Below are 27,509 nucleotides of genomic sequence, written 5' to 3' on the forward strand. Positions count from 1 at the left end.
CCAGGAGCATCAGGTCAGTGGGAGCCCGTGGGTCGGCGGTGCGGCGCCGCGCGCGCCTGGTCAGCATGCAGCTCAGCTCGCTGACTGATGGGGGCTGTCGGCGGGCACCCGCTGTCGCGGACACCGGCCGCCGCCGCCGCATGCCAACGAGCGCCCACAGCGCGGCGGCGGAGCGGCGCGGCGCAGCTCCGGGCCGAGCCGGGCGGCCGGACCCGCCGGAACGGGTTCTGGCGATTTTTGCCAGTGGACCGGCCCGGCGCGGCGCGGCTCACCGACCGGCCTTCGCCGCGCGGTGCGTGCTGGTGGCTTGGTCCGGCGGCGGCGGCGGCGGCGGATTATCGGAATTGGCCGCACTGTCCGGCCCCCCGCTGCCGCCGCCGCCGCCGCTGCCGCCGCCGCCGCCGCCGCTACCAGGAGACGGCTGCCGAGTCGTTCTGGGAAGGCGGAGATGCCGCCGTGCCCGTCTTTGTTGATACAGTCGCGTGTCTGGGGAGCCTGCCAGCCTCTCTGGGAGCCTCTAGAGCAGCGGTATTGGCCTGCGCCACCGCCCCCGGGACCGCCCTTCCTCGGCCGCGCGCAGGCCCACGCGCCGGCCGAAATAGTTATCATTTGATCGCTGGTGGTCGATCCCAGTTTTGGGAAGGAGCTGAATCCGGGCAGTTGCCGTCTTTGTCGGTACTCGGTCGCCACTCGTGGATGCCGGCCGCGATTTACGGTCCACATTAGCTGATCGTTATCTTTCTGTGGCTCACACAAAGAACCTCCCGTCGCTTCTGGGTACGAGTGTTTCGTAATTTGTTGGATTAGTGTTAACTTGTCTCTGACAGAAGTTTCATCATTTGCTGTTTTCTCCTCCATTGAACACTGACCAGCGGAAGGCATTGGCGATGGAACGTGAAGTTCCCAGTATTTTATACACGAGTGCACTTTTCCACTTCATCAGATCGTTTCTCAACTAACAGTTGATGCACAACGACAGGCAGCCTTGCTGTCGCACTCTGCAGGCCTAAGTGAATCATATTTGCATTATGTTTTCAGTTTCTTTTATAAAACAGTCAGACTAGGCTAAGTGGGATTGCATTCCAAAACACCCTCAAAGCTGGATTTACAACGATGTGCACTACGATATGGTGGCCACAATACAGCCACCAGTACCTCCCATCTATTACATCGGTACATTCACTCACGATGCTGAAAATTCTGCCCAGCCGTGTGCGATAATATGGCTAATATTCTGCAGCCCTCGACAAATTATTGTAACCGCACAGTTTACACGAGTAACCATGAAACGAGCCGGAGAGTGAAATATTTACGTAACCTGTGTAAGAGTCTATGTCTAATTAAAAATCTTCCTCTCCTGCGCTGAATGCACAAAAAAGCCGTGAGGAATCTGACCGGTGAACACCGTTAGATGATTTTGTGATATGCGCATTGGTGAGAAAAATATACAACGGTTCTTGAGACGCATACCTAATCCAGGACATTATTTGCCCGATGCGCACATCGCACATGAACCCCACTAGCTCATGGATTTCACGTGCCGGATACCCCACCATAAACTTTTTCTCTGAGGCCTTTAAGCTTCTGTTCAAGTGCCAGTTAAAGTCAAGTGCCTTTTCGCACCAAACCGCCACTACCTTTTTATTCTGCCGCGCATAAAGGATAAAGAATACGGTGCTACCAAGAAGAGAAACCTCTCGCCTTTCACACAGATCAAACGTCAGACGCTCTGCATAGACTAACTAACATTTCTTCAGCATCTTCATCGCTGCATTACTCGTTACTTGAACTAGTTAGCTGCAAAGTGGGACCGTTTTCCACCGTGAAGTTATATAAGGCTTCAGAGTAGAGATGTAAACATCCTCATAAAAGAGTTTCCAGTGTCGGAAAAGTACACAGACCACGCTGCATTTGAATGTGCCGAAAAAGAGTCGCACCAATAAACTTCAATTAGCACCAGAACAAAAATGCACTTGCCGGCCGCAAACGTCCGGCTCCATGTGCCATTTCGAGTGTGGTGCCGCCAGAGACCACTGCCAGGGCTCTGCCGGATGTCATTCGCAGGCCATTGTGGTCCATATGGCAGCCGCTGTGCAATGCACAACTGCAAACTGATGACGTCACTCTGCAACATATGTGACCCGCTTTCGACTGGCCGGCGCCACACACAGCGCGTGCAGCGAGCGGGGCGGCGTTCTCTGCGAACGTGATGAGCTGGCTACTTGGAGATCGCTCACCCGTGACCGGAATGTGAGGAGGGACCGACGAGCACCGCATCGGTTGCGTTGAGAAAGTCGGGACTCGGGTGCGGCAGCTGACGGACTTGCTCAAGCACCATGAGGACTTAGATTTGCAGTGAAGAGACCTGGAGTAGCAGCAGGTGGTTGCCTACTACGAACGATGTAGTAAAGTTAAGTTCGGAATAGATCTTAAGTGGTAGAGCCAGGTGGACGTAATGCAGAAATTAATGGGTTAAGAACAGTCCCGGCGTGCTGAGAGTAGCTCGGGGCAGCGCCGGGTAGCCGTGGTCACGATCTGGCGCCAGCAGCGCCGGCAGGGCAGCCAATTAGACAGGGAGCCGGCGCTGGCCGTAATCAAACCATTATGGCCGGCCCGGGTGTCCGGATCTAATCTCGGCGGCGGCGCTTTTTGCTCGGCCCGGTCACCGGCGGCCACTCCCGCGTTCCATCCGGCAGCCGCGGCCGGCGCTGCTGTCTTCTCACCGCCTTCTCACTGCCTTCTATCCGCTCCACCGAGAACTGTTCCGCTTGTTTGCCGACTTCCATCCGCGGCTGTCGCGACCATCGCCTTCTCACCTACCCGCTCTGCCCGCCGCCACCTCCTTCCACTTATTCCCTCCGCCACGACGGACGCCTTCTCACCGCCTAGCCTTCTCACTGTTCGCTCCGTCCGCATTCCGTCTTCTCTCAGTCTTCTTACTGTTTGGCCCGCTGCCGTCGCCTTCTCAGCTTCTTCTAGCTACTCCGCTCCGCTTGCCGCCGCCACGCCACCTTCTATTCTCATTTCTCCCCGTCCGCCGCCCGCCACAGTCGCCGCGGCCGGCCGGTGCTAGTGTCTTGTGCGTCCGTCCGGCTGCTGCAGTCTCCAGGACGGCGCCCACGCTGGAGGCGGCGGCCGGTGTCGGAGACCCGCCGGATATATCACGCCGCGGCGGCGGACAGTGGCGAGGGCCGTGAGCCTGCTGCCCTTTGTGGGACCGGCCAGCGGACGGTGGCAACGGCGGCAGAGACAGTGACTGTGGGTTTTGTGCCATGGCCTTTGAACGCGGCGCCGGCGGGACACTGCCGGCGAGGCCGTCCACGCGGTGACGCCGCGGGGTCCCGGTGAACCGTCCGCGCGGCAAACGGCGGCGCACCGGTGACAATGCGGACGGCGCTGTCGGCGGCAGTCCGGGTTGGCGCTGTGTCACTGGAACTGGTGATGAATGTCCGTGTAATTCAGGTGGGGCCCGACCGGTGGGATAAATCTCTGAGCGGATCGGCCAGGATGTGAATCAGACCAATTTGTGCTTGTAAGAATGGTCTGTTCTTGGTTTTCCATCTTGTTATAATTTTAACATGAAACGATTTGTAAAAATGAAGCTCTGACAAATTAAAATAAATATCTTTCGCTGGCCTTATCTATTGGTACATACCTACACTACACACGTCTGTGATCTGTCAGCATGCGCGGAGTGGCAAGGCTGTAGCATCGGCGGAACGAAGGTTTGAAAGAAAAGCAAAAACGGAAGATAGATAAGCCAAAAACCGTACCGTACAAAATGTGCAATGCCGCTTCTAAGCAATTATCGGCCGGAGCAAGGGTGGGTATAATTGAGGGAATTTTAACTATGAAGGTCGGCAATGGATGAGCACATGTTTGCATTCAATTAGCTGTCTTAGTGTATGCTTGTACTTTCAGGTTATAGACGTTCATACATCATCCCCTCAATTTACTGAATAACCCTTTGGAGTTCCTTCATTAACTTGTTATTAGTATTAATGACTAAAGCCCTAAGGTACCACGACAGATGCTAGATAGAAGACAAATGCATAAATTTAGGCATTGCTTCCCATGCCTTCATGATATTGAATACTGGCGAATTTACTCTTGCGGGATGGTCCCACCAATGACAGTATCACGTTCGATCTAATTATAGGGATCAAAGCCTCAGCGGCAGTAGCATGACCGCCCTTTGTCCGGTATTTGGGGCTGGTGTAACAAATCACTCGGCGAAAGCCACTATTATCTCGAGCGATCTCCGCGCTTTATGAGGAAAAACGCGCTCTTGCTATGGGCATCACTCACTGGTCTGACGGGCGATTAGCAACTTATCCCTGGGGGTACCCAGGTAGGGATCGTGTCTACCCGGGCAGTGGAGCTGACTATCGCAGCCGCATCTCAATCACAGCTAACGTTTCTTTACTAACTTATAACTAACGTTTCTATGTTTTAGTTACTTTGAAATCAATACCAGAGAAACGTATAACTATTATTTGTCAAAAAGTACAACCTGTGTTGAACAAGGTTTAGCACGATGGTTTGAGCAGCGCTACGGCTGGAGGATATTTCCTTTCCCGGTAGGGCCAGGGCAGTTCCATGCAGGGCCGTGTTTGCAGATGGATACGGATACCCACATTTCCTGACAAATGCAGCGAAGGCCGAGCTACATTGTACACACCTGGCTACCCTTGTGCCGCCTTCTTCATAAGTTGTCTGTGATGTTTTTGATATGCTGCCGGCCGCTGTCCAGTGAAATTACATTTGCGGGCTTACTGATCTCATATTTCGGCTAATCTTAATGAAGATGGGGCAAATATTTTTGTGTCATCATCCGCTCGGGTGGAATGTTTACCCGGTATCTTCAGCTGCACATTACTGGCGACTCAAAGGGTACCGACGACGTCGTCTTTGCTACCGACTCATCGTCTCCGATGAGGTCAGCAGGCCTGGCGTGTTTGGCGAGCGACGATCCGAATCAGCATCAAACGCGCCGACCCGGTGACACCATACCCCAGCTGGGTAGCATCAACAGCACATGTTGCGCTGTGGAAGACTGGAAGCCGGGGATATCGGGTGCAGAGATCTGTTGAATATCATGTGCTCGTCCGTATGCAGGAGGACGGTAAAAGGTTAGAGGCGAAAGGAGACGTCGGCTTACCCGCTGCGTCTATTTTGGTGCAGAACAGCGTCTGGAGACTCAGGTAAAAAAGAAACCCCAAAAACATGTTACTATATTTGGTAAAAGCTTTAGGAAAGCCGCTTTAATGGATTATGCTTTAAGACTGGCGTGGCGCGCGCTGTTTCCAGCTATCCGTCATCGCTGTTTGTTAACTTCTTTTTAGCTGCCCCAGCAATGACTCTGGACTCACATATAGGAAAGAATAAGGTCGAGTTAAAAAAGGGCTGTGGGTGATTGGTGAATCACTGTTTGCCTTTTCCACCCAGACCCGTGCTTGGTCTCTATCTCATCCTAAACTCAACTCTATCTATAGCCGGTCGTGTCAGTGAGTATTTCTGTCCGCTACGGCGAGTCGGCAGGCGACGCTGGTCGTCCCATCGCCTGCCTTCCTCTCATGCAGAGCGTCAGTCATCAGACCCTTGCTCGGTGGGAGAGGCGGTCTCTCAGCGGCGCTCTTCTGTCGACCCCGCACGCGATCCCACGCTTGGGGCGCTCTCATCCCGGCTGACTCAGCTCACTCGGACGGCACTCTGCCTGCGGGCACGGCCGACCTCGCGGCGGGTCCTGCAGGCCAGCCGGCGGCGGCGGGAGCCGGGCCGCGCTGGGAGCCGCTGCCGCCCGGTGACGGAGACCATGTGTGCCCGTTTGGCAGCGGCGGCGTCCCGCAGGGTTCCGGTGCAGGACCGCTGCAGTATAAACAACTGGTCCGAGAGGGCGGCCTGTGGCCGGCCTGTGTTTACACTGCCCGGCTGTTTATCGGCCGGCCCGCCGAGCCGACGCCGGCCGGCACTAACTGCCGACCAATGAGCGCCGGTATACGACGACCTACCGCTGTCCACAGGCAGTCGTCCACCGACTAACGACCACAATTCTACGATATAATGCTGCCCGCCGTCTGCCCTTTCCTTTCCATCGTCCACCGATCATCGCCTACTGTCCACCGTCCACTGTCCATCGTCCGCCGTTCACCATCATTCTACTATACGTGTTTCTGCTTGCCCTCCATCGTTAACCGTTCACCGTCTGCCGTCCACCGACCACCATCCATCGTCTACCAACAACCGTCTACCGTCCACGGTCCACGGTCCACCGTCCACCGTCCACCGTCCGCCGTCCGCGGTCCACGGTCCACCAACCACCAACCACCAAGCATCGTCCCGCGACTGGCAATCGCCTCTCAACCCTTCACAGTTGGCGGTCGTTTCTGTGCAGCGCGATCTCTTCAGTCGCCTCCGGGTCGCCTGCGGGCCCCCTGCAGCGGCGGCATGTCACGCTAGGAAGCGAAGCAGATGGGCCGAGCCGCCCTCACTGCACGATGGTGACTGCATTCAGCTCGTTTCCGGTCTTGATGTTGTCATAGACATTCCTAGAAGCGGTGTAAGGTTGAGGATCCACGCCAACTCTCCTCTGGATGATGGCCCGTCTCCGGCTAACGGTTCCAAGTCACGCAGGGACGCTGCCCGCCGGGCATTAAGTGCAACGAGCGTTCTGGTTTATAGTCCGCCTTTGAAACATGCCATCATAAACAGACGTATACGGAGTTTGTATAAACTACGAGTACTGGGTACTCGTTTGCAATGTTTACAAAAATTATACAGATCATGGGCATTTCATCTGCCGTGTGTTATGTATATGGACCATTTTACGGGTATGTGTGCACCAACTTGATCTTGAGCGTACTCATTAGTGATATTTAAGCTTGGTTTCGATTATTATGGCTCGATATGAAACAGGACGACCGAAAATATATCTCTTATTTAAGTTTCCATGGATAAAGTCATGGCTGATGAAATATCTACACACATATAGGCAGTTATTTCCTCCGCGCTTATTTATCGAAGTAGATAGAGTGAAACATCCGTAGGACCGGGTGCGGTTCCATTTAATCCTATTTGGTTCAGTGTGTGATCATTGCGGGAAACGAATGGATCTGGCTCCGTAACGGATGCTAGGATATGTAATATGAATATCAAGCACAGCGACTGGCTTGTATAAAGGTTATTGGCTGTGTATTCATACTATTGTTTACCTGCTGACGGATGAAAATTCTAGTAAACATTGTAAATGCATAACATAAGGTATTCTATGCTTTGTGTAAAACAAATGTAAAGTACTTCGCGTGTCGCGCGACTTAGGTCTCGAAAAAGTAAACATCTGATAGAGAAAGGTTCTTGTAAGCAAACTATCTGATATGAGAACTTCAAGTTTCACGATAGTTCAGGAACTTAACTGTCTAGCAACTCATGTTCATAATAATTCTTGACCACGTCGGCCTTCGAAATAAATATGAAGCTCAAAACTGGTTGGTCGGTGATGTGGCGATTGTGCGCATTTTACGTTGAGCGCGGCCCGAATAGTACGACATTTGGCACGCCATGCGGCTCATGACAGATGCTGACGTGTGATACGTAGCTCCATGCTAGTTCACGGATACGGCTGAACGTTAAATTTCACAGTTTTACAGCACGTCACGACTCTTTTTTCGCGAACGGCTGCCAAAAGCGGCCGGTTGTCGAGTGCGTCACATTGGTCGCGGTGGGTGACAGGCGTCGGTCGCCTGTCGCGTGCATCAACTCTGACCTGGCGGCCGGACGTTCGGCGAACTGGCACACATTGCACATTGTCAGTCGACGGGCGGTCGCAGGCGTCGGTAAAAACGCAGCCTGACGACCGGCCGGCACGGCGGCGCCAGACGTGACACCGTCCTGCTGACACTGCGGTGACCTGACAGTCGAGTGATGGCACTGCAGTGAGCTGACAGTCGACTGATGACACTACAGTGTCCTGACAGCCACCCGATGACACCCTACCTTCTTCTACAGTCCGGTGGCTTCGCCGAGGTGTGACATTTGCCTGATGATTCTAGCATCTCCGTGTCCGCACCATCTCACCGCACGTATCTCGGTGACTCTAAGCCGCGGCGGGATCCTCACGTCCCGCGTCCTGTCGACAGCACAGGGACATCTGGCCTCTAATGGCCTCCGACGGGTAGCAGTAGTGTGTAAACAAGCTACCCTTTCGGACCTCCCTGGCCGCCTCGCTGCACTGAGCCGGCCGGAAAGACAGCGGTCACTCTGCCCCAAATCGACCGGCGCGCGCAGTCAGAGGACAGAGACAGATAGGGTGAAAACAGAGGGTACAGTTCCCACACCCTAAGGAGCTCGTTCCTGCCGGTTCGTGTCCTCGGTCCCGATTCCTGTTTGACCAGACGCGGCCGGCCGCGCTCTGTTCAGCCCGTCCATCTGGACCAAATGGACCGACTGTCCGGCGCTCGGTGGCAGTGTTTATCTTGTCCAGAGACGACCGCGGCCGCGTAACGGCGGCAGATGGGGTCCAGGCGGACCTCTTCCAGCGGCAGACCCCTGCCCCTGTGTGACCCCGGCCCATCACTGCCCAGCCCGGCCCCCTGCACGGCACGGCCCCGCTCAGTAAACGTGGCGCCCGCCGGCCGTCTGCACAGCGGTGCCGGCTGAAATTCAGCAGACGATAGAGACGAGATAAACAAATATATACCCGCGCTGCTAATGATCAGTAGCGCGGCCATCCGTCTTGGCGGCAGCGCCGTCCGCCGACCGGGCCATCTCTCATGCCGCTGTAATAATATATCTTGGACGACGGCCTTCGATAAACAGACTCCCGCTGAGTCTGCAAGGGCCGACCGGCCGCCGCGCCCGGCTGGGTGAGTCGTGACCGCGCCGGGGCACGCACTTTCATTCAGTTACCGAAGGAGGAAACCGGAAACAGGCCGGTCAGCTGCCGCACCTGATCGCACTTGTTCCCAAAGTTACGTGCCCGCGCGGCCGTGCGCAAGCCAGTTGCGTCCAAGAACTGGTTCGGATACCAGCGCCCGCTGCAGACGGCTAACAACTACGCCGGGGCTGTAGTTCTCTGTTATGGCGCAGGCCCGCGCCCCCGTTTGTTCTGCACTGCTCCAAATACAGTGCCAGTGGCTGCATGCTTCATTGCGAGCAATGAGAATGTCACCGACGGAGCCATTACGTTATCAGGCGGCCTATTGAGGTCATGACCCCGCGCTGCTGGGGAGGGCGGTCACGCTTTGTGCAGCTGACCGAGAGGTCGGCACGCCGCCTCTCCTCCTCTTCCCTCCCTCCCTCCCCCGGCGTCCGCAGCAGCCGTCACTATCAGACACGATGTCACCTCAAGGGCACGTGTCCCTCGCGCGCAGCAGCCGCCTCCGCCGCCCGCGCTGCGAGGCCACCGGACCGGACCGGTTGTCCGCGGCGCCCCCGCTCACGCGCCCGCCGAGCGACGGCGCTGCAGCCGTCTCCAACGCGCCGCGAATGTCCCCGAAGCGCTACAGTTGTCTCTGCTGCGCTGCGTCTGTTGACGAGCCATGGCTGTGTCCCTGTCGTAACAGCTGTCCATCTTCAGCACATGGTTGGATATATGCAGCAACCGGCAGAAGCTCTCTGGATTAGATCAGTCACCCAGCTGATGCTGCTCCCGATACCTGTATTTCGGATGATGACTGGACACAGGAAAGGCGAGGGCAGCAGGTTCACAGTTGCCGAGTGCTCTCTGTTGGCGGCATTAACCGCGGTCGACAGGTGCGGACTCAGCGACTGAGTGACCAGACGGCCGGCCCAGAATCCTCTTACTGTTGCCGGTGACGTGTCTGACGCTCAGCACCCTGGATCCCCGCAGAGAGCAGCTCAGCACCCGGCGGATCCGAGCCGCTGCTGGGCACGGCTTCATAAAGCGATGACTGAGCTACATACCTATATGTATAGGCCTTTGTGCGTTTGGATATCCCTGGATGTGCGGTATTTCGGTTTCAGCAGACACGAAGTCTTATGTTTCGGTGGAATGCGATACGCTGCGTCACACGGTACTGGTATCGTTTTAGTTAATATGACACAGCACATCAGAGAGGGGTGGTGGAAGTGAACAGGGCACCGTACACCACCCGAACACGCAACCGTTCCCATCCTGCACGCTTCTGCATTGTCCCTGCACGGGAATGGGATGGAACATGTGCATTGTGCAGCCCCGGCGCAGTGCGTTCCACCATGTATGTGCCCAGAGTCCGGTGCAAGCTAGTCGCAGCGCACGGTCGGCGGTCCAGTCCGGTATTTGGGCGGCCGCTGACGTCGCAGGGGGGTCTGGGTGGTGCGCCATGATCCATTGCCGCTGCAGAGTCGGACGGGGGCGGGGCGGGGCTTGGGTGGCAGATGGATGACCGTAGCACCTCTGTCCGTCGTCGGTATGCACCGTGTCCGCCCTGCAGAACCGAGGGGCTGGCTGTGGTTGCGACTGCCGACGGATGTCCTCAGAGGACACTCAGAGGAACGGGCCCACTCAGAGAGGTCGGGACGCGCGAGTCGACACGGGACATAACTGCAGAGCCACCGCAGACGGACGAAATCTAACGGCGCTGGGGACTCGGTGGTTGGTAATGGCTCACTCCCCGCTCTACGCTCTGATCTGCTCTCCTACATACCTTTCTTGTTCTCCAAGCTATGTTCTTCCTTTTCTCTCTTACTCTTATCTTCATTTCCTCCCACTCTCTCGTTCTCTCTCTCTCTCTCTCTCTCTCTCTCTCTCTCTCTCTCTCTCTCTCTCTCTCTCTCTCTCTCTCTCTCTCTCTCTCTCTCTCTCTCTCTCATCCAACTTCCCTGCACATTCACCGTCAAATGCTTACTCGTACACCCCCAGCAACAGTCTGCGTCCGTCCGTAACAATTTCCGGAGTTCTGCCGTTCCACCCCGGAGACCGCCTTTCCCGCCCTCCTGGAACCGCCCCTGCCCGCCCTCTGTTGCTGCTCTCCCCTCCCCCTGTTCTACGACCCTGACTCCGCCTACTGACTGCAACAGTTCAGCGACACAGTGCCAGGGCTTCTCCTGAATGGAAGCGACGTTGAACACGTTTATTATAATGTTCCCTTGAATTGATGAGTCATAATGCGAAGCGAGGAAATTAACCTAGCAGCGCGTTAAATCAGTTCAGCCATTTGAATACCACACGACTGCGGCGCCAGTGCTCATCTTAATGTAATCTCCATGGCAGGAGTCACCGCAGACGCCATGAGTCAGTAATCCAGATGGCTGATAAACTCCTGTGCCAACAGCGGTAAGCTTTGTAATACCGCATGCAAGTTCCCGAGAAAGTAACCGGTGCTACCGACCCAGGCGCTCAGCTTGGCATCTGCTCTGACATTTCTGCAGTCGGCCTCGTCATCGGGTTTGCCCGCACCTTATTCAAACTGACGTACCCCGTTCAAGTGGCGGAATGGACCGCTAGCGTTCGCAGCTCCATAATCCAATTGAAGCTGTCGGACGAATTGAAATAAAACGGCTACCGTTGACTGCTCGAGTCGGAGCACAAATGCATCCCTGGCGACATCCACAAGACTCCGTTGTTCGCTTCTGAAGTAATACTTTAAGCAGTTCGTCATGAGCCGACACCGCTAGAGGAGCTGGGAGTCGAACCTTTTCGGGGAACCGCGGAGCGCACCGGGCTGTAATCCCAACCGTTAGGTGGCATTGAACGCCCGCAGAAAGGGCACCGAGAGCGCCTTTTGCCGCTTCAGAAATCGGCCGCCCGGGCCAACTTGAGCAGGGCCGCGTTCCTCAGGGCTATCACGTGTCCGGGAAGGATGTGCTCCGCGCTCGCCTCGGCGGGGTTCTGTGGATGGACTGGAACGTGCGTGACGCCTCATCCCGCCTACGCCCGCTGCAAGATCTCCGGGTATCCGCTACCCCGGATCGGGATCAGTCCACAGTGCCAGAACGGCGAATGGCGAGCGGCGAGCTTGGCGTGTGGCAAAAGGCAGGGACGAGGGCGGCTGGCTAGGGCGTCGGGATTGGCGAGAGGGTTGTTGACCTGGCTCTCCCGGGCTGTCGTCGTAGACTCCCCCGTGCGTGGTGACTCAGTTGAAGTGCGTGCCCTTTCGTTGATAAAGCACACTGCTTGAACATAGCGCGCTGAATGCGAGATGAGTTTCGCGCGCTAGCCATTGTAAGGGAATAGCTTTGCCGAAAACATTTTTTTTTTCGGTTTCCTCTCCTCGGTCTTTCGAGCCAATGTTCTTGGATATAGCCTGTCTTAGATACATGTGCGCCCAGCTTTGTCTCGACTCTATCCATCTGTCTCCTTTGTGTATGTTCTCAGCCACCTGCCGTGTGTCTCGCAGCTGACCCGTTCTTTCTGTCCCCCTCAGGTGCCGCCGCCGCCGCCGCCGCCGCCATGTCTCTGGCCGAGGAGTACGGCGCTGGGCCATCATCACGGCCGTACCCGCCGGGCCTGTACCCGCCGTTCCCGTCCTCTGCGCCGGGCCCGGCCGGTCTCGGCGCCGAGGGAGAGCCCTCAGCGTTCCGACCCGTGGTGGCTGGCCGCGCCGGGGCGCCCAAACCGGCGCCGCACCCGAGCGCCGCGCCCGGCAACAAGTACGCTGAGTACCCGGGCCTGGTGGGGGCGTTCGGCGCTCCCGGCCTGCTGGGCCCGTTCGGAGCCGGCGCGCCCGTGCTCGGCCCGCTGCCGCTCGGCTCGCTGACACAGCACATCCTGCCGGGCGTGTTCGACCGTCGCTATGTGCGCATCCCCGGCCGCGCCAGCCGGCCGCGCAAACAGTTCATCTGCAAGTTCTGCAACCGACAGTTCAGCAAGAGCTACAACCTGCTGATCCACGAGCGGACGCACACCGACGAGCGGCCGTACCCGTGTGACATCTGTGGAAAGGCGTTCCGGCGGCAGGATCATCTCCGGGATCACAAGTAAGTCAAAGATTGATGATTGTCCTATTCCCATGCGTTATTTGCTTCAGGAGGTATCAAGAGTACCTATCTTAGACCCAGGCTCATTCATAGACGGCTGGCACAATTCGATAAACTACAAAAAATGCATATCGGAATTGGATAAGTCTTCCACAACCTTGGGCTTACGTAGACAAGTGTACCTAAGTAGTTGCCAATGGTCATGCATGGATTAGGAATAATTTATGTCAAGTCCTCAAGCCAGAAGATCTTTCACTCCTGTTGACCTTTAGTGATGCTCCGCAGTCTTTCTTGGGTCTTACCAAGACCATTTATACGGTGGATCTGGTGGGGAACATTATTTAGTCATCGCGCGTGCTGCCGGACTTAGTACCCATGTCATGCTTCAGACCGAACAATAGTCCGGTCACGAAGCAACAATGGGGTTAAATGTTGGTTTTCGTGAGCTTGTCAATGTTAAGTCATCAATTTCTTACAATGGGTTGCTGATGGCAAGCCTGAGCGTGATCATATTTATTTCAGCGGTGGCGAAATGATCCCATGAGTTGATTAGGGTCGTTAGTGCCATGTGTGGCTTCTCGGTGGTAATTCACAGACCCCTGGAAGCCGTCGTCAGGGCAGCCGACCGTGACTTCTGTCTGTGGCCGCGGCACGGCATCCCTTGGTCAGAGAACCCCTCCCCGGCTGGGATCCTATTGGTCAGAGGAGGAGCGACTCCCCGGCACAGCAAAGTGTACGTCAGAGGTCTCCTCCCTGGCACGGTCGGTCAGAGGACATCCTCCGCGGCACTGAAGCCATGCAGGGTCACCGTCAAGACACGAGCACGCCACAGTAGTCCCTGTCCGACCACAGATAACTCGCAGAGTGCAGCTTTGGCGCAGTCAGCGCTACTCAGAGTCAGGTTCAGTCCAGTCACCCTGCCGGAATGTTGTCACCCGACAGCGGCCGTGAGAAACGGTTCAGCGGAGGAAGTGGCCGTTTTCCGGAGCACTTGTCAGGTTGCAGGTGTTCGCGTAGGCCACGAACACGGGGAATGTCAGGTCTACAACTGGATTTTGGTTAGAGCGCTTGCAGATGAATGACATATTCCCACGACCCCGGAAGGTGAACTTGTGCCCACGGATGTGGCGACTACGTCACGAGATCTGAGGACTCGTCACGAGATTTACGTCATGAGATCTGAGGACGGCTTCGCTAATCTAACATTTTTCATTAGCATCTTACTGAGTTTTTGTGACTTCAGCTTTTTGCTCAGTGTCAGTTGAATATTTTTTTTTATGGTTAGCAGTATTTCGCTCTCTCCAGCACTTGGTGTCATGCAAACCAGTTGTGCCAGTAACCCTTTCTAGTAGCACCTCGAGTGTTAATCCGTTCATTTTCTCAGCCGAATCTGTCGCCGCTATTTCCTGTTCCCAAACCCGGCGGGACAGTCGAGGACGAAGCCAGCCAGTTTTTGAGCCGTTGCGCGGGCGTCATGCTGATGATAACGGGACAGCGCTCTTACCTCGGCAGCCAGCCACCGGGCGGTCGGGCAGTTGGGCAGGGGTTTAGCGCGGGCGTCGGACAGGGATTTAGTGCGGGCGGCCAACTGCGGGCGGTGTCCTGGGTGTTGAACCGTGAACTGTGAGGTGCGGACCGTTGCGCCCCAGACTGCCGACGGGTTTGGCGGGTGGGCGCACCCCGGCGGGACCGGTGGCACTGGACGGTCTCCGAGCAGGCGCAGGCGACAGAAGGCGGTCACCGCTACCGTGACCTGGTCACCGCCGCCGCCGCGACACCGCTGCCGAGGCGTGAGAAACGGGATTAACCCAGTGGTACTGCTTGGAGACTGGCTACCTGGCAAGTTTGGTCGGATATCATATAAAAATTGAGATTTAAGAAGAGTTAAAATTGATTTTGTTGGGGATGTGGACGCTTACATTTCTTACCGCAGTGTCTGTTTAGTCAAACTATCGACGAAAGGTTATGATACCACTGGCTTTGTTTCCCAATAATTAACAAATGTTTTAACGTCACGCGATCGTAAGAGTTGCTGAGTCTATGAGATCCTTTCCGTTTGCATTCTGAAGTGTTTAAGTCTGGCCCGCGTATAACGGTTGGCAATCCGGACTCTGCTGATTTCCTGGAACACTAGGAGCTCACTGGTCGGAGGTAAACGTTATCACTGCTGAGCAGGCTCCCATGTGGGGTCGAGGTCGGGACGGAGTCTGAGAGGGCCAGTGAGCCTAGATCTGGTCGTCTTTAGTTACAAAGGTGGGTACCTACCCAGCAAAAGGACTAGGCAGCCTGCAGTTGATTGGAATAGTTGTAAACGGGTTTCCAGCGCGGCTCTAATCACTGACAGCTTAACCATAATTGAAAAGAATCTTCTGCACTAGAATGGCAAGCCGTGAAGCTGGGAATGACGGTCGATGTTTCCCATTTCCTGTAACGTTCCCAAACACAAAGGTTTAGCCGAGCGCAGCCATTGCATCCAATACCTAATTGTGCCGTATACACTGGATTGTTTCGCACGTAGTTCGTAGCACAGAAGTTCCATGTCACTTGGTTGTAAAGCTCTCCATTTTGCAGTTTAGGGGAACAATGGCAGGCACTTCCGTTTCGCATTGCTTTCAGCTATGTTGTAAAGCTCTTTTGTCCGGAAGCTCGCCGGCGTCACGCTACTGCCGTTGAATCGATTAACTTTTGAAAGAACGCAGTAATTCGTCACCCATCGCTGCACGTATCTACTAAACGGTGAACACGCGACTTTTAGGTTCTCGTTACATTTGCTGACATAGCTGTTTAACCTCCGGGATTTAAAGTGTGATTCTCCGAAGAAGCGCAGCAGAGACAGACTAGAATGAATGAGGCTCAGGGACTTTCCAAAAAAGTAGCAGCAATGTGATATCAGACTGCTTCTCAAGAGGCCGGATCGCCGGTTGCGTTTCAAGGAAATTCTCTGCATGCGGCAGAGACTCCACATCAGCTGAGCGGCGCGCAGCGGCCGTTCCGAGGCCGTCAGCTCCGGCCATCCATCTAAACTCGGCCGAAATCCGGCGTCTTATCGTGCCGAATTATATCTCCGACCTTCATCCTCCACAGGAACCCGTTCAAGCTCACATGCAACACCGCGAGCTGCGGAGGGGCGCCTATGTAATGCATGCAAGTCACTAAACACTGTGAGGGCCGAGGGGACGGCTGTCTTTTTACGTGTGAGGCCTGCTGGTAGCCTCGGCGTAGCCTTTGCCCTCGAGTTCAATTTGCTTGCCTATCGAAAATTTTCAGTTAAAGTATTGATGAAATTGATAACATTTATTGTAACACAACCTTTTATACGAAACGGAATAACCCTTTTCCTATGTAAACATGAATTATTTTTTTCCAATACATAAAACTTGCTTCATATTAAGGCAAGGGGCATATTTGTGTTGCTGGAAATAACCTTAGTAGCAAATATTTCAGCGTATGCTTTGAAATAATTCCGCTGCATTCCATCTATCCCTCTGTCAGCCTGTCTGCCGTTCGTCTCCCGAAAGTCCGCCCTCTGTGGTCTATCCCTCCGTCTGTCCGTCCGACCATCCGTTCACAGCCCACCGTCCGTCCGCTCGCCCGTCCGTCCGTCCGTCCGTCCGTCCGTCCGTCGGCCCGTCCGTCCACCGTCCGTCCGTCCGTCCGTCCGTCGACCCGTTTCACCAGTGTCGGCTCTGGCGGCGCTCGCGGGCTAATGGCGCTCGGTGACTTGCAGGCGGAGCCGGTCGGGCTTTTTAATCAGGCGACGCTCTCAGCCTCGCCCCATTGTGCCATGCAATATACCCGAACGCGTTCAAAGGCAGTCCCGACGGCTCGGACGCCAGCTGGACCGATCTGCGATGCGGTGGGGCTGAGACGGAGGTGCCGCGGCCGACGCCCTGGTCAGTGGCCAGACCCTGAGGCAGTGGTCATACGACTAGCTATGCAGGCTGGGTGTAATGGCGAGCATAGACAGAGAGGAGGGAAGTGGTGAGAAGACTGTGCATTGACATTGATGATGCGGACCACAGTAGCCAGATACCTAAGGCTTTTAACGGCAACTCCTGAGGGCGCTGGCGGTATAGGTGGACGTCCAGGCGGACCGCGCTCATGTCAGGCAGCTCGGCGGATCGCTCATGTCAAACACCTTGTGCCCGTCCCTGGCTGTGGGCGTCGTCGGGTCGATGACGGCGGCGTGTCGCCCTCCGCCGGCCCGCCCGGCTGCCGGTAATCGGAGCCGCTCAGTGGCGAGATGGTGTCAGCGGCCCACCCGGCCGACAGCGCACCCGGACACCGCTGCACCGCCACCGCCGGCTGCATGCATATTCAGCACCGCCGCCGCCGCCGCCGCCGCCCCTGGGCGGTGCGGCGCGCGGTGCGATGCTGTGCAGTGAGCCGCCGCCGGGCGGTCACATATGGTCTACCCGGTCAGGTAAACCGGGCTGCGACCACAGCACTGGCGGGCCGATGCTGTGCCGACGCTGTGCCGGCGCCCCTCCGCCGCCGCCGCGGCGGTTGCAACTCGGCTGCAAACCGTTAGTCATGCACGGTAACGCCGCTTGCCGCCGAGCCGTCCTTGGGGTCTTCTGCAGTCGCCGCCGGCCCCCCTGTCCGGCGAGGCGGGCAGATCCGCCCCTGTGCCGGCCCGTCCGACCGCAGTCGCTGCCACCGCCACTGCCACTGTGCCGGTGCGGCGCGACCACTGCGCCGCACCGGTGACGGACACGGCGCGGTCGGCTGCAGCGGCGCGACCGCGCCATGTCCAGAATTAATGGCCGCCGCCCGTCGAATAATTCATGATCGGAGCCGGCCACCGGGCGGGCGGCCGGTCGGCGGCGGTGGCGGGGTGAGCGGGGTGAGTGGGCCTCACCTACCGTGCTTTACCGCGTCGTGCTGCGCCATACCGTGCCGTGTCGTACCCTGCCGAACCGTACTGTACCGTGCAGCGGGCTGACCGGCCGCCGGTAAGGACCACTCGGAGCCCACCTGTTGCCATACTGCAGCCGCCGGCGGCGGTGAGGGGCGGAGCGGGGCGGGCGGCGGCGCATTCCTCACCGACTGCGGGCGCCGCGCCGCTCTGCCAGTGGCGGGCCGCCGCTGAGGTGTGGCCGACTTAGGACCGCACCTGACACGAGCCGGCGCGGATCAGCCGCGCCGGCAGGCCGACAGCGCACGCGCGCCCGATCCGCCGCCGCTCCTGCCGCTGCCGCCTGGGTGGCACGTCCCGGCGCCCCGGGCACTCGGCAGGCCGGCGCCGCGCCTCTATTCAGCAGCTCTCCCTGCCCCAGGCCGGACCAGATGGCGAGCTGTGGGTGGCAGACCGGCGCGCCGCCGAGCCTAGATGACCAGCGCCGCCGGCCACCGGTCGCAGCGGGAGCGCTGGTCCCGCGTCAGAGTCTGGCTCGTGCTAAGCAGAATTTATCGCTTGGGTGCTCACGGGGAGTTTTGCAGCTGACGTTTGTGAAAATTACCTTAAACGTGGCTAAGAACCTCACAACCACCGGCTAAGACCCGTGAATATTATATAATTCGGTTCTGTTCACCGTTGTCTGCATGGGTAAACCCAAACGACAAGGACAGTGGAATGTCTGGTTCTGATCCGTTCATACTCCGGCGGCTCGATCTTCAGTCTCTGGCTCCGCCGTCCGGCCGCTGTCCTCCCGTCCCTCCCCTGTTCCTCCGCTGTCCTTTTCCAGCCCTTCTGCTATCCGTTTGTTGTCTGCTTTGTTGTCGGGTCCGCTGTCGGCTCTGCCGTCCTGCACTGTCGGGCCGCTGTCCGCTCTGCCGTCGGTCCGATGTCGTCCTGCTGTCGTCCCGGCGCGGGTGCGGCGGTCGCGGCGCGGTGCTGACAGCCGGCGCGGACTCCAGTCGTGCCGGCCCCGTCCGTCGGTCCGTTTGAGGTGGTCGGCTGATGGACGGCGCTGTGGTGCCGCCTCCTCTGCAGCGGTGCCGCCAGGTGGCCCCGAGCCGCTCCCTCCGCTGCCGCTGCCGCTGCTGCTGGCTCCCCTAAGTCCGCCCCGCCCCGCCCCCGCCCCCGCGCGGGGACCGTGACACCTCCGGCCGGCCGTCACGCTCGGTGTTCGTCACCGACCCCCGCGTTACGCCGGCTGTCACGGCGTGTGACGCACGAAGCCAGAGGCGGAACAAGGCTCCCTGTAACGGCTCTGGCGTGCGTCACGACTCTGGTACGATGACACGGCAGGGGTCATGATGACATAGTGTAGGTCACGGTGACACTGCTCAGGTCACGGTGACACGGGACTACTAACGGTGACACAGCGTAGGTCACGCTGGCATGGAACTGGTTATATCTTCCAGTTACTCAAGAAGTAGGCGATGTTGGCGCGAAGGAAGTACGAGGTGCATCGTTCTGGAACATGCCAGTGTGCACAATCCAGGCACGATTCTTTGTGCGCCGTCTGGAGCATGGGAAAGGTTACGCCGCGTTGTGTAGGTCAAACTATTGGCTCACATTGCGCCGGCTCTGGCGTAGACCGTATCTGGAGCAGACTGGTCAGTTTTGGACGCCGCATATGGAGTTCAGACGGCACCGCTCCCCATCTCGGCGATATAAGTGGCACCAAGTCGGGCGGCGCGGCCCCCATCTCCACACGCGAACTCTGTCTGCCGCTGCGTTACAGTGGGATGCCACACTGGGAGAGTTAGCGGGGATCGCGCAGTTCAGACCACGCCTGACAGACATGCTCCTGTTGATCTGCCAGACCCACACTGGTCTGAAATGGTCTGTCTGTAATGGTCAGCAGGTATCATCAGAGGCGAGCACGGCCAGGGGCGGTCAGGGGTGTCAGGACGTGTGAGTCGTGTGTATTAATGTCGGCGGACCAATGGGTGACGTGGCCGCAGCGGTCGAACGACGAGCACGTCCGCTGCTGCACGGCCAGGCTGCAGCTCGGCCGTCACTCGGCGACGTCTGGTCCGTCTCCGGCGGCCGTCCGGCCTGTCACTCATCGTCTTCCGGCTGTCCCCTTATCGTCCGTGTCGGCGGTGACCGCCGTCACCAGCGTCCCTGACGCCATCAGCACCGGCGAGTGGACGGCGCAGCTGCCGCTCTGCAGCCGGCGGTTACTGCAGTTAGTGATACTGCAGCTAATGATGCAGCTGGTGATACTGCAGCTGGTGATGCTGCAGATGATAGTGATATTGCATCTGCTGATAGGGATACCGCAGCTGCTGCTAATGATACAGCAGCTTGTGATACTACAGATCATGATGCAGACGTTGATGGTGATACTGCAGCCGGTTGCTGGCGATAATGCAGTTTATGATTGTGATGAACCTAAACGATCATATATAGGCGCTGGATTTATCTTGAAGTAAACCACAGCTGCCCACTAACCCCGGCTTAGCCATGGGAGTGGAGCTGGCCAACAAAAAGGCGCAACATGCAGCTCAGCTCGAATCGGTATGCTGTCAACGACTAAAGGAAGTCAGCAGTCGGCTAGTCGACCGCATGCATGCTTGTCGGATTAAAAACTGGGGATCGGGCGCGTTTGACACGGTTAGGTACACAGGGCCGCCGGCCGGCGTTACGAGCTCGGGCACCCCCTTGTCGGGTGCAGGCGCAGCAGTTCGCTCGTATTGTGTGCTCGTGTGGCTAGCGATTCCGGCGAAACAATCGGGAAGACTTGTAAATACACTGCGACACAGCCGGCTAAAGCTGGGGCATTACATGCATTCACTCTGGATAAGGAAAAATCGAAACGCTAGGAGATTGTTATGAATGTTTGAAACAACTTACAAGCTCATGATATTTTAATGACTGGTCGTGATTCTGGGAAGGAGAGAAAAGAAAGCACGCAACTTGAGCTTTTCTGCTCATTTAGCAGACAGAGACATGGAAGTGTATTTGCACCATTGTGACAAGTTTTTGAAGTCACGATGCATGTTTTCTACTCGTTTTACTCTGATGCTTCAAGCCGTTATTGATTTATTCGACTATATCCGATCAATCTTTATTGGAGCCTTCCGGTATAAAGAACACAGCTATAAGATCTTACATAAAACAGACGCAGCAGGCAAACAATGCATAATATCAAAAAATAGCCTGCTTGCGGAACGCTTGACAATTACAGCATCCTAAGTCCAACAGATAAAACGCCCTTCTTTTATTTGCAATCCTTGAAAACCTAACGGCTTGTACATACAGCGCTCAAAAGAAACTGCAACACCGCCAAACCACAACAAGCATTTTGTTCGCTGTTGAACATTTCCCCGACTCCAGCACCGTCTGCCGGTAATCCCCCCTGCCCCCCCCCCCATCCACCACCACCTGGCCGATGCCGCACCGGTACTCTCTCCGCGGGACCCCATGTATCTGCGACTTTGTCCAGCACTATACCGGCCATAAATTACTGAAATGAGCGCCGGCCGTCGGGTGACGTCACACCGGCTCCTGGGTCCCCGCCGAGCGGATGGACACAGTCGGTGGCCGGCACTCCCGTGGGCGCCGAATGGTCGCCGAATGGGCGCTGGATAGTGGGATTTTAATGGCGAATGGATATCGAATGGTAATTCAAATTGGCGCCGAATGGGTACCGACCAGTGAGTTTGACTCATGAGGAATGTACAGAAATTGGGAGTGGAATGGGTGCAAAATAAAATGGCGAAGGATATCTGAATAGGCAACGAATTGTTGGGGATTGGGGAGTTGGACTGGCGCGGAATGGTCGAAGAATAGGGACCCAAATTGACCAGAAGTAATCTCGGTTGTTCGGGGACGAAACGTCCCACTCGGCACAGTCGAGAAGAGAAGAAACGTAAAGGGATGGACGAGACGGCCCTGGGACGGGACGTGGCCCGGACAGACGGCAGGTATGGGAGCCGGGAGCGGTCAGCGCACATACATCACTGTCTGCCGGTCGCAGTCGGGAGCCGCCACCCATCACCGCTCGCTCGTACTTACCAGGGCAGTGGCAGACACGGAGAACCGTGCCGGGATGGGACGGACAGGGCGGGATCGTACTCCGGGCCCGTGTCACTTGTGTCGACATCACCGCTGTCAGATGGAAGGGTCGTTTACAACGGGTTAGGTATGCCTGTAACGGGGCTAGCCATGATATCGAGAAACCGTCTGTTTTAGCAGATTGCGTATTATTTCCGCAATTGCTCGGACGATAATGTTATATTTACAGCCAACTCCCAATCAGACCTGTCTGTATGTTTTATAAACTTCGCTTCAAGGTCTCGCGTCGCACGCCCTCCCCTCCCCACGCCGTTCCATGAAGCGGTAGATTCGGTACCAGTTCTGCGCCGGCCGTGCACCTATCGAGCGGCGTGCTAACGGTACCCGCTGTACCGACACCGTCCTTATGGGGCGCCGCAGACGACCACAGCCGGCCGGCCACCGGCCCCCACCGGTCCTCACGTGTCCTCGACGAGTCCTCGGTCAGTCCTCGGCTTGTCCGCCTGTCCGCGCCGGTCCTCAGTGAGCCGAGGAGGAAAATATGCGGCGCCGGACACTGCCGCGCGAGCCTTGCCCGGCGCTGTTGGACAATGCATCCTGTCTGCGGTATAATGTGTAGCGCCGTCGGCCTGAATAATGCAGCATGAGGCCGGCCACTGTGGCCGATACCGCACCGACAATGGGGCTGCACCGGGCCGAACCGGGCCGGACCGAACCGAACCGGGCTGGGCGAGAGCCAGCGGCCGCCGCTGCTGGTGTATGCGGGATATACGAGAGATTTGTGCTGCCTGTCCTGCGGGTATGCGGTGGCGTACGGTGTCTAATTGTAAGCGAATGTAGTACGAGCTCATGGCGACTATATTTAAAAATCGGTATGCTGCGGTTTATAGCTCCCGTTATGACGGGAAAGTGTGGGCTTGGGAGCACATTGGTTCATGGTTATTGTTTAGTACCTGAGTCTGACCGTGATTTGTCTGTTTCAGGTACATCCACAGCAAGGAGAAGCCGTTCCGATGCACCGAGTGCGGAAAGGGGTTCTGCCAGTCGCGGACTCTGGCCGTTCACAAGATCCTCCATCTGGAGGAGTCGCCGCACAAGTGTCCCACCTGCGGCAAGTCGTTCAACCAGCGCTCCAACCTCAAGACCCACCTGCTGACGCACACGGACCTCAAGCCGTACGAGTGCCAGGCCTGCGGGAAGGTTTTCAGGTAGGTGTCTATCACCGGGCCCATCGCTGACCGAGCAGCGCTAGCCTTGCAAACAGTTTATCTGGCCGAGTTCTGGGAAGCTGACCGTGGCTGCAGCGCCACGGCTCGGGGCAAAAGAATTCGGCCGCGCTGTGGTTTAGCAGTTGGTTAGAGGCTTCGAAGAAGGCTTGTAATCAGGGTGTGAAAGCGCTCTAATTGGTCGATCGGTGCAATAAACACTGGCTGCGGTCCGGTGGGAAACCCTGTCGGTATCTGGACAGACCGGCCGCGGAATTCGGGCCACATGTCGAGACGCCGCCGCTGCCGGCCGGCCGGGCGAGTCGGGGACGCCGCCACCGACCTCTGCTCTTTGTCCGGCTCTCTGCCTGTCCGTTCGGCCCATCTGCCGCTCCGTCAGCGCTCGATCTGCGGCCGGGGCCAGTGGCCTGTTTAGAGGAATCCGTCCTCTGCTTGTACGGCTTCTGTGCGCCGTCCGCGCCCGTATCTGGTCCGTATCAGCGCGACCGGCAGCGGTAGCGTTTCAAGTGTCCTCTGCGTACAGAGTGCGGTGGCTGCGCTGTCCAGACGCCGTCACGTGTGCGGCGGCTCGCTCTGTCCCCGAATTGACCGCTGGCGGTGTTTCGACACCACGCTCCCCTCCCCAGTTGACATCAGTCCAGCGCCGCGCCGACACCGATCTGTACTGCGCAGACTGTGTCATGTAGCGTGCCCTCCCCTCGCCCCCTCCCCCCATCCCTGAGGCCCAGAGTGGAATGTCGCCCCACGCTGCTACGCCCCACTCACCTGACCCAGAGTGTGGGGAGGGTTGCGATTTTAGCCGCTCTCTGGCATGCTAGCTGACCTCGGAGAGAGAGAGAGAGAGAGAGAGAGAGAGAGAGAGATAGAGAGAGAGAGAGAGAGAGAGAGAGAGAGAGAGAGAGAGAGAGAGAGAGAGAGAGAGAGAGAGAGAGGGAGGAGAGGAGACAGCTGGTCCGTAAAGCAAATTCGGCGCATGCTGTCTGGTCTTTGAATGTGTTGTCAGCTAGATAGATCGGTAGGATAGATATTAGAGAGGAAAGATAGGTCAGATAGATTATTTGGATGTGGGTTGTGGATGTTGATGAATCCACCGCACACCGACCACCCTCTCGTTTAATCGTCTCTCCACCACCGCCGCACCGATTACCGATCATTGCTCTGACCTCTCTCCCATGTTTGCAGGCGCAACTGCGACCTGCGGCGTCACTCTCTGACCCACTCACTGGGCGACGCGTCGGCGGCAGACGAACCGACGGCCGGACCAAGTGCCGGACCGAGCGCCGCCGCGGGAAGCTCCACCACCTCCCCGCCGGACGCGCACGACGTCGACGAAGACGAAGACGAGGAAGAAGATGAGGACGAGCCTGCCGAAGATGAATGCAGCGACGTGGATGTGGTCGGATCGTCGGGTGACGAGCGCGCACCTGGTGACACGTCACACGAGGATGGTGACGGAGTCGTCACGGCACATGCGGCTAGCGCTGAGGTCACACATAGGAGTGATGACGCTGTTACGGTCGGTGCGGAGGGCGTCATCCGCAGCGCCGAAACGTCTGTGCGCAGCAGCGAGCCGCTCATCCGTGGAAACGATGCCGTCATTCGAGGAGGCGCGGATGCTGTGATTCGTAGCGGCGACCCCGTCGTCCGTAGAAGTGATCCCGTCATCCGAAGTAGCGATCCCGTCATCCGTAGCGGTGCTCCCGTCATCCGTAGCGGTGACGCCGTCATCCGTAGTGGCGAGCCCGTCATCCGAGGTGGTGACGCCGTCATCCGAGGCGGCGCACACGTTAGCGTACCACCAATGCGTCCGGCACAGCCTTCAGCCAGCCGGTCCACAGGCTTCAGCATAGATGACATCATGAAGCGATGAGGCTGATGATCGGACCGGAGACGCGGTCAGCGTCGCTATCGGCACAGACGCCGAGTGATTGCCTTTGAGACCTTGTCTGGTGCTCAGTGACCACCCCCTGTCACTGAGACCGTCTCTGGCGCTCAGTGACCGCCTCAGGCGTTCTAAGGTCGCGGACGAGACTGGGCGATGACAGTCAGTCGAGGTTCAGGTGATACCGCGCCTACTGGAGAGACCTCGCGATCCGCGCGAGATGAATGTGATTGTGCGGCCCGGCGAGTCGCCGGACCGGCCAAGACGCATGCGCAGTGTGACTTTCAGAGCCTTCGCAGGCCTTCGCATCGCGTGTGGCTGTGCTAAATGTTATTTGTGTTCACGGGGTGCTTAGCGTGGGACCAGTCGGTGCATGACGCTTGTCGGTAATCATACCGACTGCCATTGAAGTCCGATGGAATATGCGACCCGAGTCTTGTCTTAAAGTTGTTACGATGCTTTGCCGATGAAGCTGCCCGAATTTGCCGTTATGTTATCCCAAAATTATTGCTGCATGCTGCTTTATAGCCTTGATGACAATCTGGATGCAGAGTCCCTTTGTTATCCATATGATGGATATTTACGTGAGCGATAATAAATCCCTGTGTATCTATACAGCGGCCATGAGCTTCCAAAGTCATGATATCGGCGCCGGCCGGTGTTGTACGATGGGCGACAGAAGCGGCCCCGTTAGCGGGGCTCGGCTCGCCTTTTGTTGTTGTTACAGTGCGGGTGTGCCTGGGGAGGGGGAGGGGAGGGGCAGAGTTGCGGCGATCTCTGGTTAGACAGGGTTCGGACGGTGCATTGCCACAGAGCATCTGTGGAGTATTGCGGCACAGCATCCCCGCTTCGGCAGGCGCCGCGCAAACCCTCGGATATCCCGCCCCGTCAGGATCTGTATTCCCTTCGTGTTTGTTCGAGTGCTCTGGTTCTCCGATTGCTAGTAATATGCCCTATTATAAGTAGCCATTATCAGACACAATATCAGCAGATGAGTTGGAGTGTGATGCAGGGCTGGGCGCTGGCATTATGTCGGCAGTCGCCGCAGTATTTGTGGTGACTTTTGGGATGGCGCTGAACGTGTGTCGAAAAATATGCCGTCGAGGAGGAGCGGTGTACGAATTGAGAGTCGGTCATAGTACCTTGTACTGATGGTGGTGCCTGAATAACTGTAAATAAACTTGGTTGGCTGTTAGAAAGCGTTTGTAGCATAACGACGGGCAAAAAACGTCTTCAACGAGCACTCGCCGCGTTTGTTTAGAAAGGATACTGGAAAATACACGTTACTGGCCATTATCGTTATAAGAAAAAAAGACAATTTTCAATGCTAGCTCAGATAATAAACTCACCGGCGACCGATCTAAGGCAGAGGAGCTGATCTGAAGATTTCTTACACGTCTTCTAAAATAATTCATTATTTTCCCCTCAAGGTTTCAACATTTCTCGCGAACGCTATAAGAGCTTGTGGACGGTTCTGGATCATGCTTCCATAGGCAGCCAACTTTTGCTCAACTTTGCACACGTCTGTAATAGTTTTAACTTTTAACTATTGTCGCGTCTGGTCAGTGTACCACCCCCAATGTGTCTAACTAGTCCACATATCTCCAATCGATCTGTTAGTCAGTGGTCAATGGTCGGTGGTCACTAGCCAATAATGACGAGACGAGGGCTAGGGCTGGATGCTGGATATATTTAATTGTGATTTAAATCCATAACTAAGCGAAGGAAGGACCATGTGACAACAACATCCTTAGTTACACAAGAGGATAAATTTCACTCACGCAATGGTCATTATTCCGACTGAGCTCACGTTTTTATTTACCCTTTGGACCCAATGCTCTCGGTGGCGGTTTTATGTAAAAGCATTGATAACTACATGCGACGGTAGCAGGCACGGACAGAGAGTTTGATGCACTTTAAGACCTCACTAACGAGCCATTCAGCGGCACGGTTCGAGGTCTGTTTATGTAAAACGATCCAGAAGTTTTACTGCACTCAAAAGCACACGTGGAGCTTACTAATGCGATAAATATTCGCTGGTCGTTCTCGCGTGGAAATGTATCCCATCTTCCGCCAGGATCCGTAAGTTCTTTCTATTATTATTTCATGTGTTTTTCGAGAAAGGAGAAAGGAGTCCATTAAGAATTCGCCTGTGGTAAATGCTATTTCAAAAATACAACATGCGAGAATGGAGCTATGGTTTGAGCCTTCGCTTCTTTATGTGAAGTGACGACACAATTGTATCTGATTCGTATTTTCATGAAGTGCATAATTGGCCATGCTTTTGAATGCATTAGTCAACACGAAACCTGCGGTGGAAAGGAAAAGTGAAGATGTTGGAGGCTTACGTGTGCATAAGCTTCTGAAAAGTATGTTTTCGTATACGAAAACAAATCTACTCATGAGGGGAGAGTAATTCATATTTGACTCGCCATTCATGAGTATATTTGGATGAGTAACTCATGCGTGGAGCGTTAACACTCAAGAGTAAAAGTTTACTCGTTTTGAAAACTCAATTGCCCAAATGCATGACCTTCTCCCTATGAGTTGCCTGACTCATGACGCACAAAAC

The 27,509-nt window shown here is 56.4% G+C and overlaps 1 protein-coding gene across 1 annotated transcript; it reads left to right on the plus strand.

Annotated features, from left to right (window-relative positions):
* Positions 1-26,136, plus strand: LOC122377689 (protein bowel-like). Its single transcript, XM_043358012.1, has 4 exons — positions 1-15; positions 12,365-12,915; positions 22,813-23,037; positions 24,238-26,136. Exons 2-4 carry the CDS (start codon positions 12,389-12,391, stop codon positions 24,923-24,925), a joined length of 1,440 nt encoding a protein of 479 aa, XP_043213947.1. The 5' UTR covers positions 1-15; positions 12,365-12,388; the 3' UTR covers positions 24,926-26,136.
* The last annotated feature ends 1,373 nt before the right edge of the window (positions 26,137-27,509 follow it).

The sequence above is a fragment of the Amphibalanus amphitrite genome, unplaced genomic scaffold (assembly GCF_019059575.1).
Source record: "Amphibalanus amphitrite isolate SeventyFive unplaced genomic scaffold, NRLGWU_Aamphi_draft 000049F_arrow, whole genome shotgun sequence".
Lineage (NCBI taxonomy): Eukaryota > Metazoa > Arthropoda > Thecostraca > Balanomorpha > Balanidae > Amphibalanus > Amphibalanus amphitrite.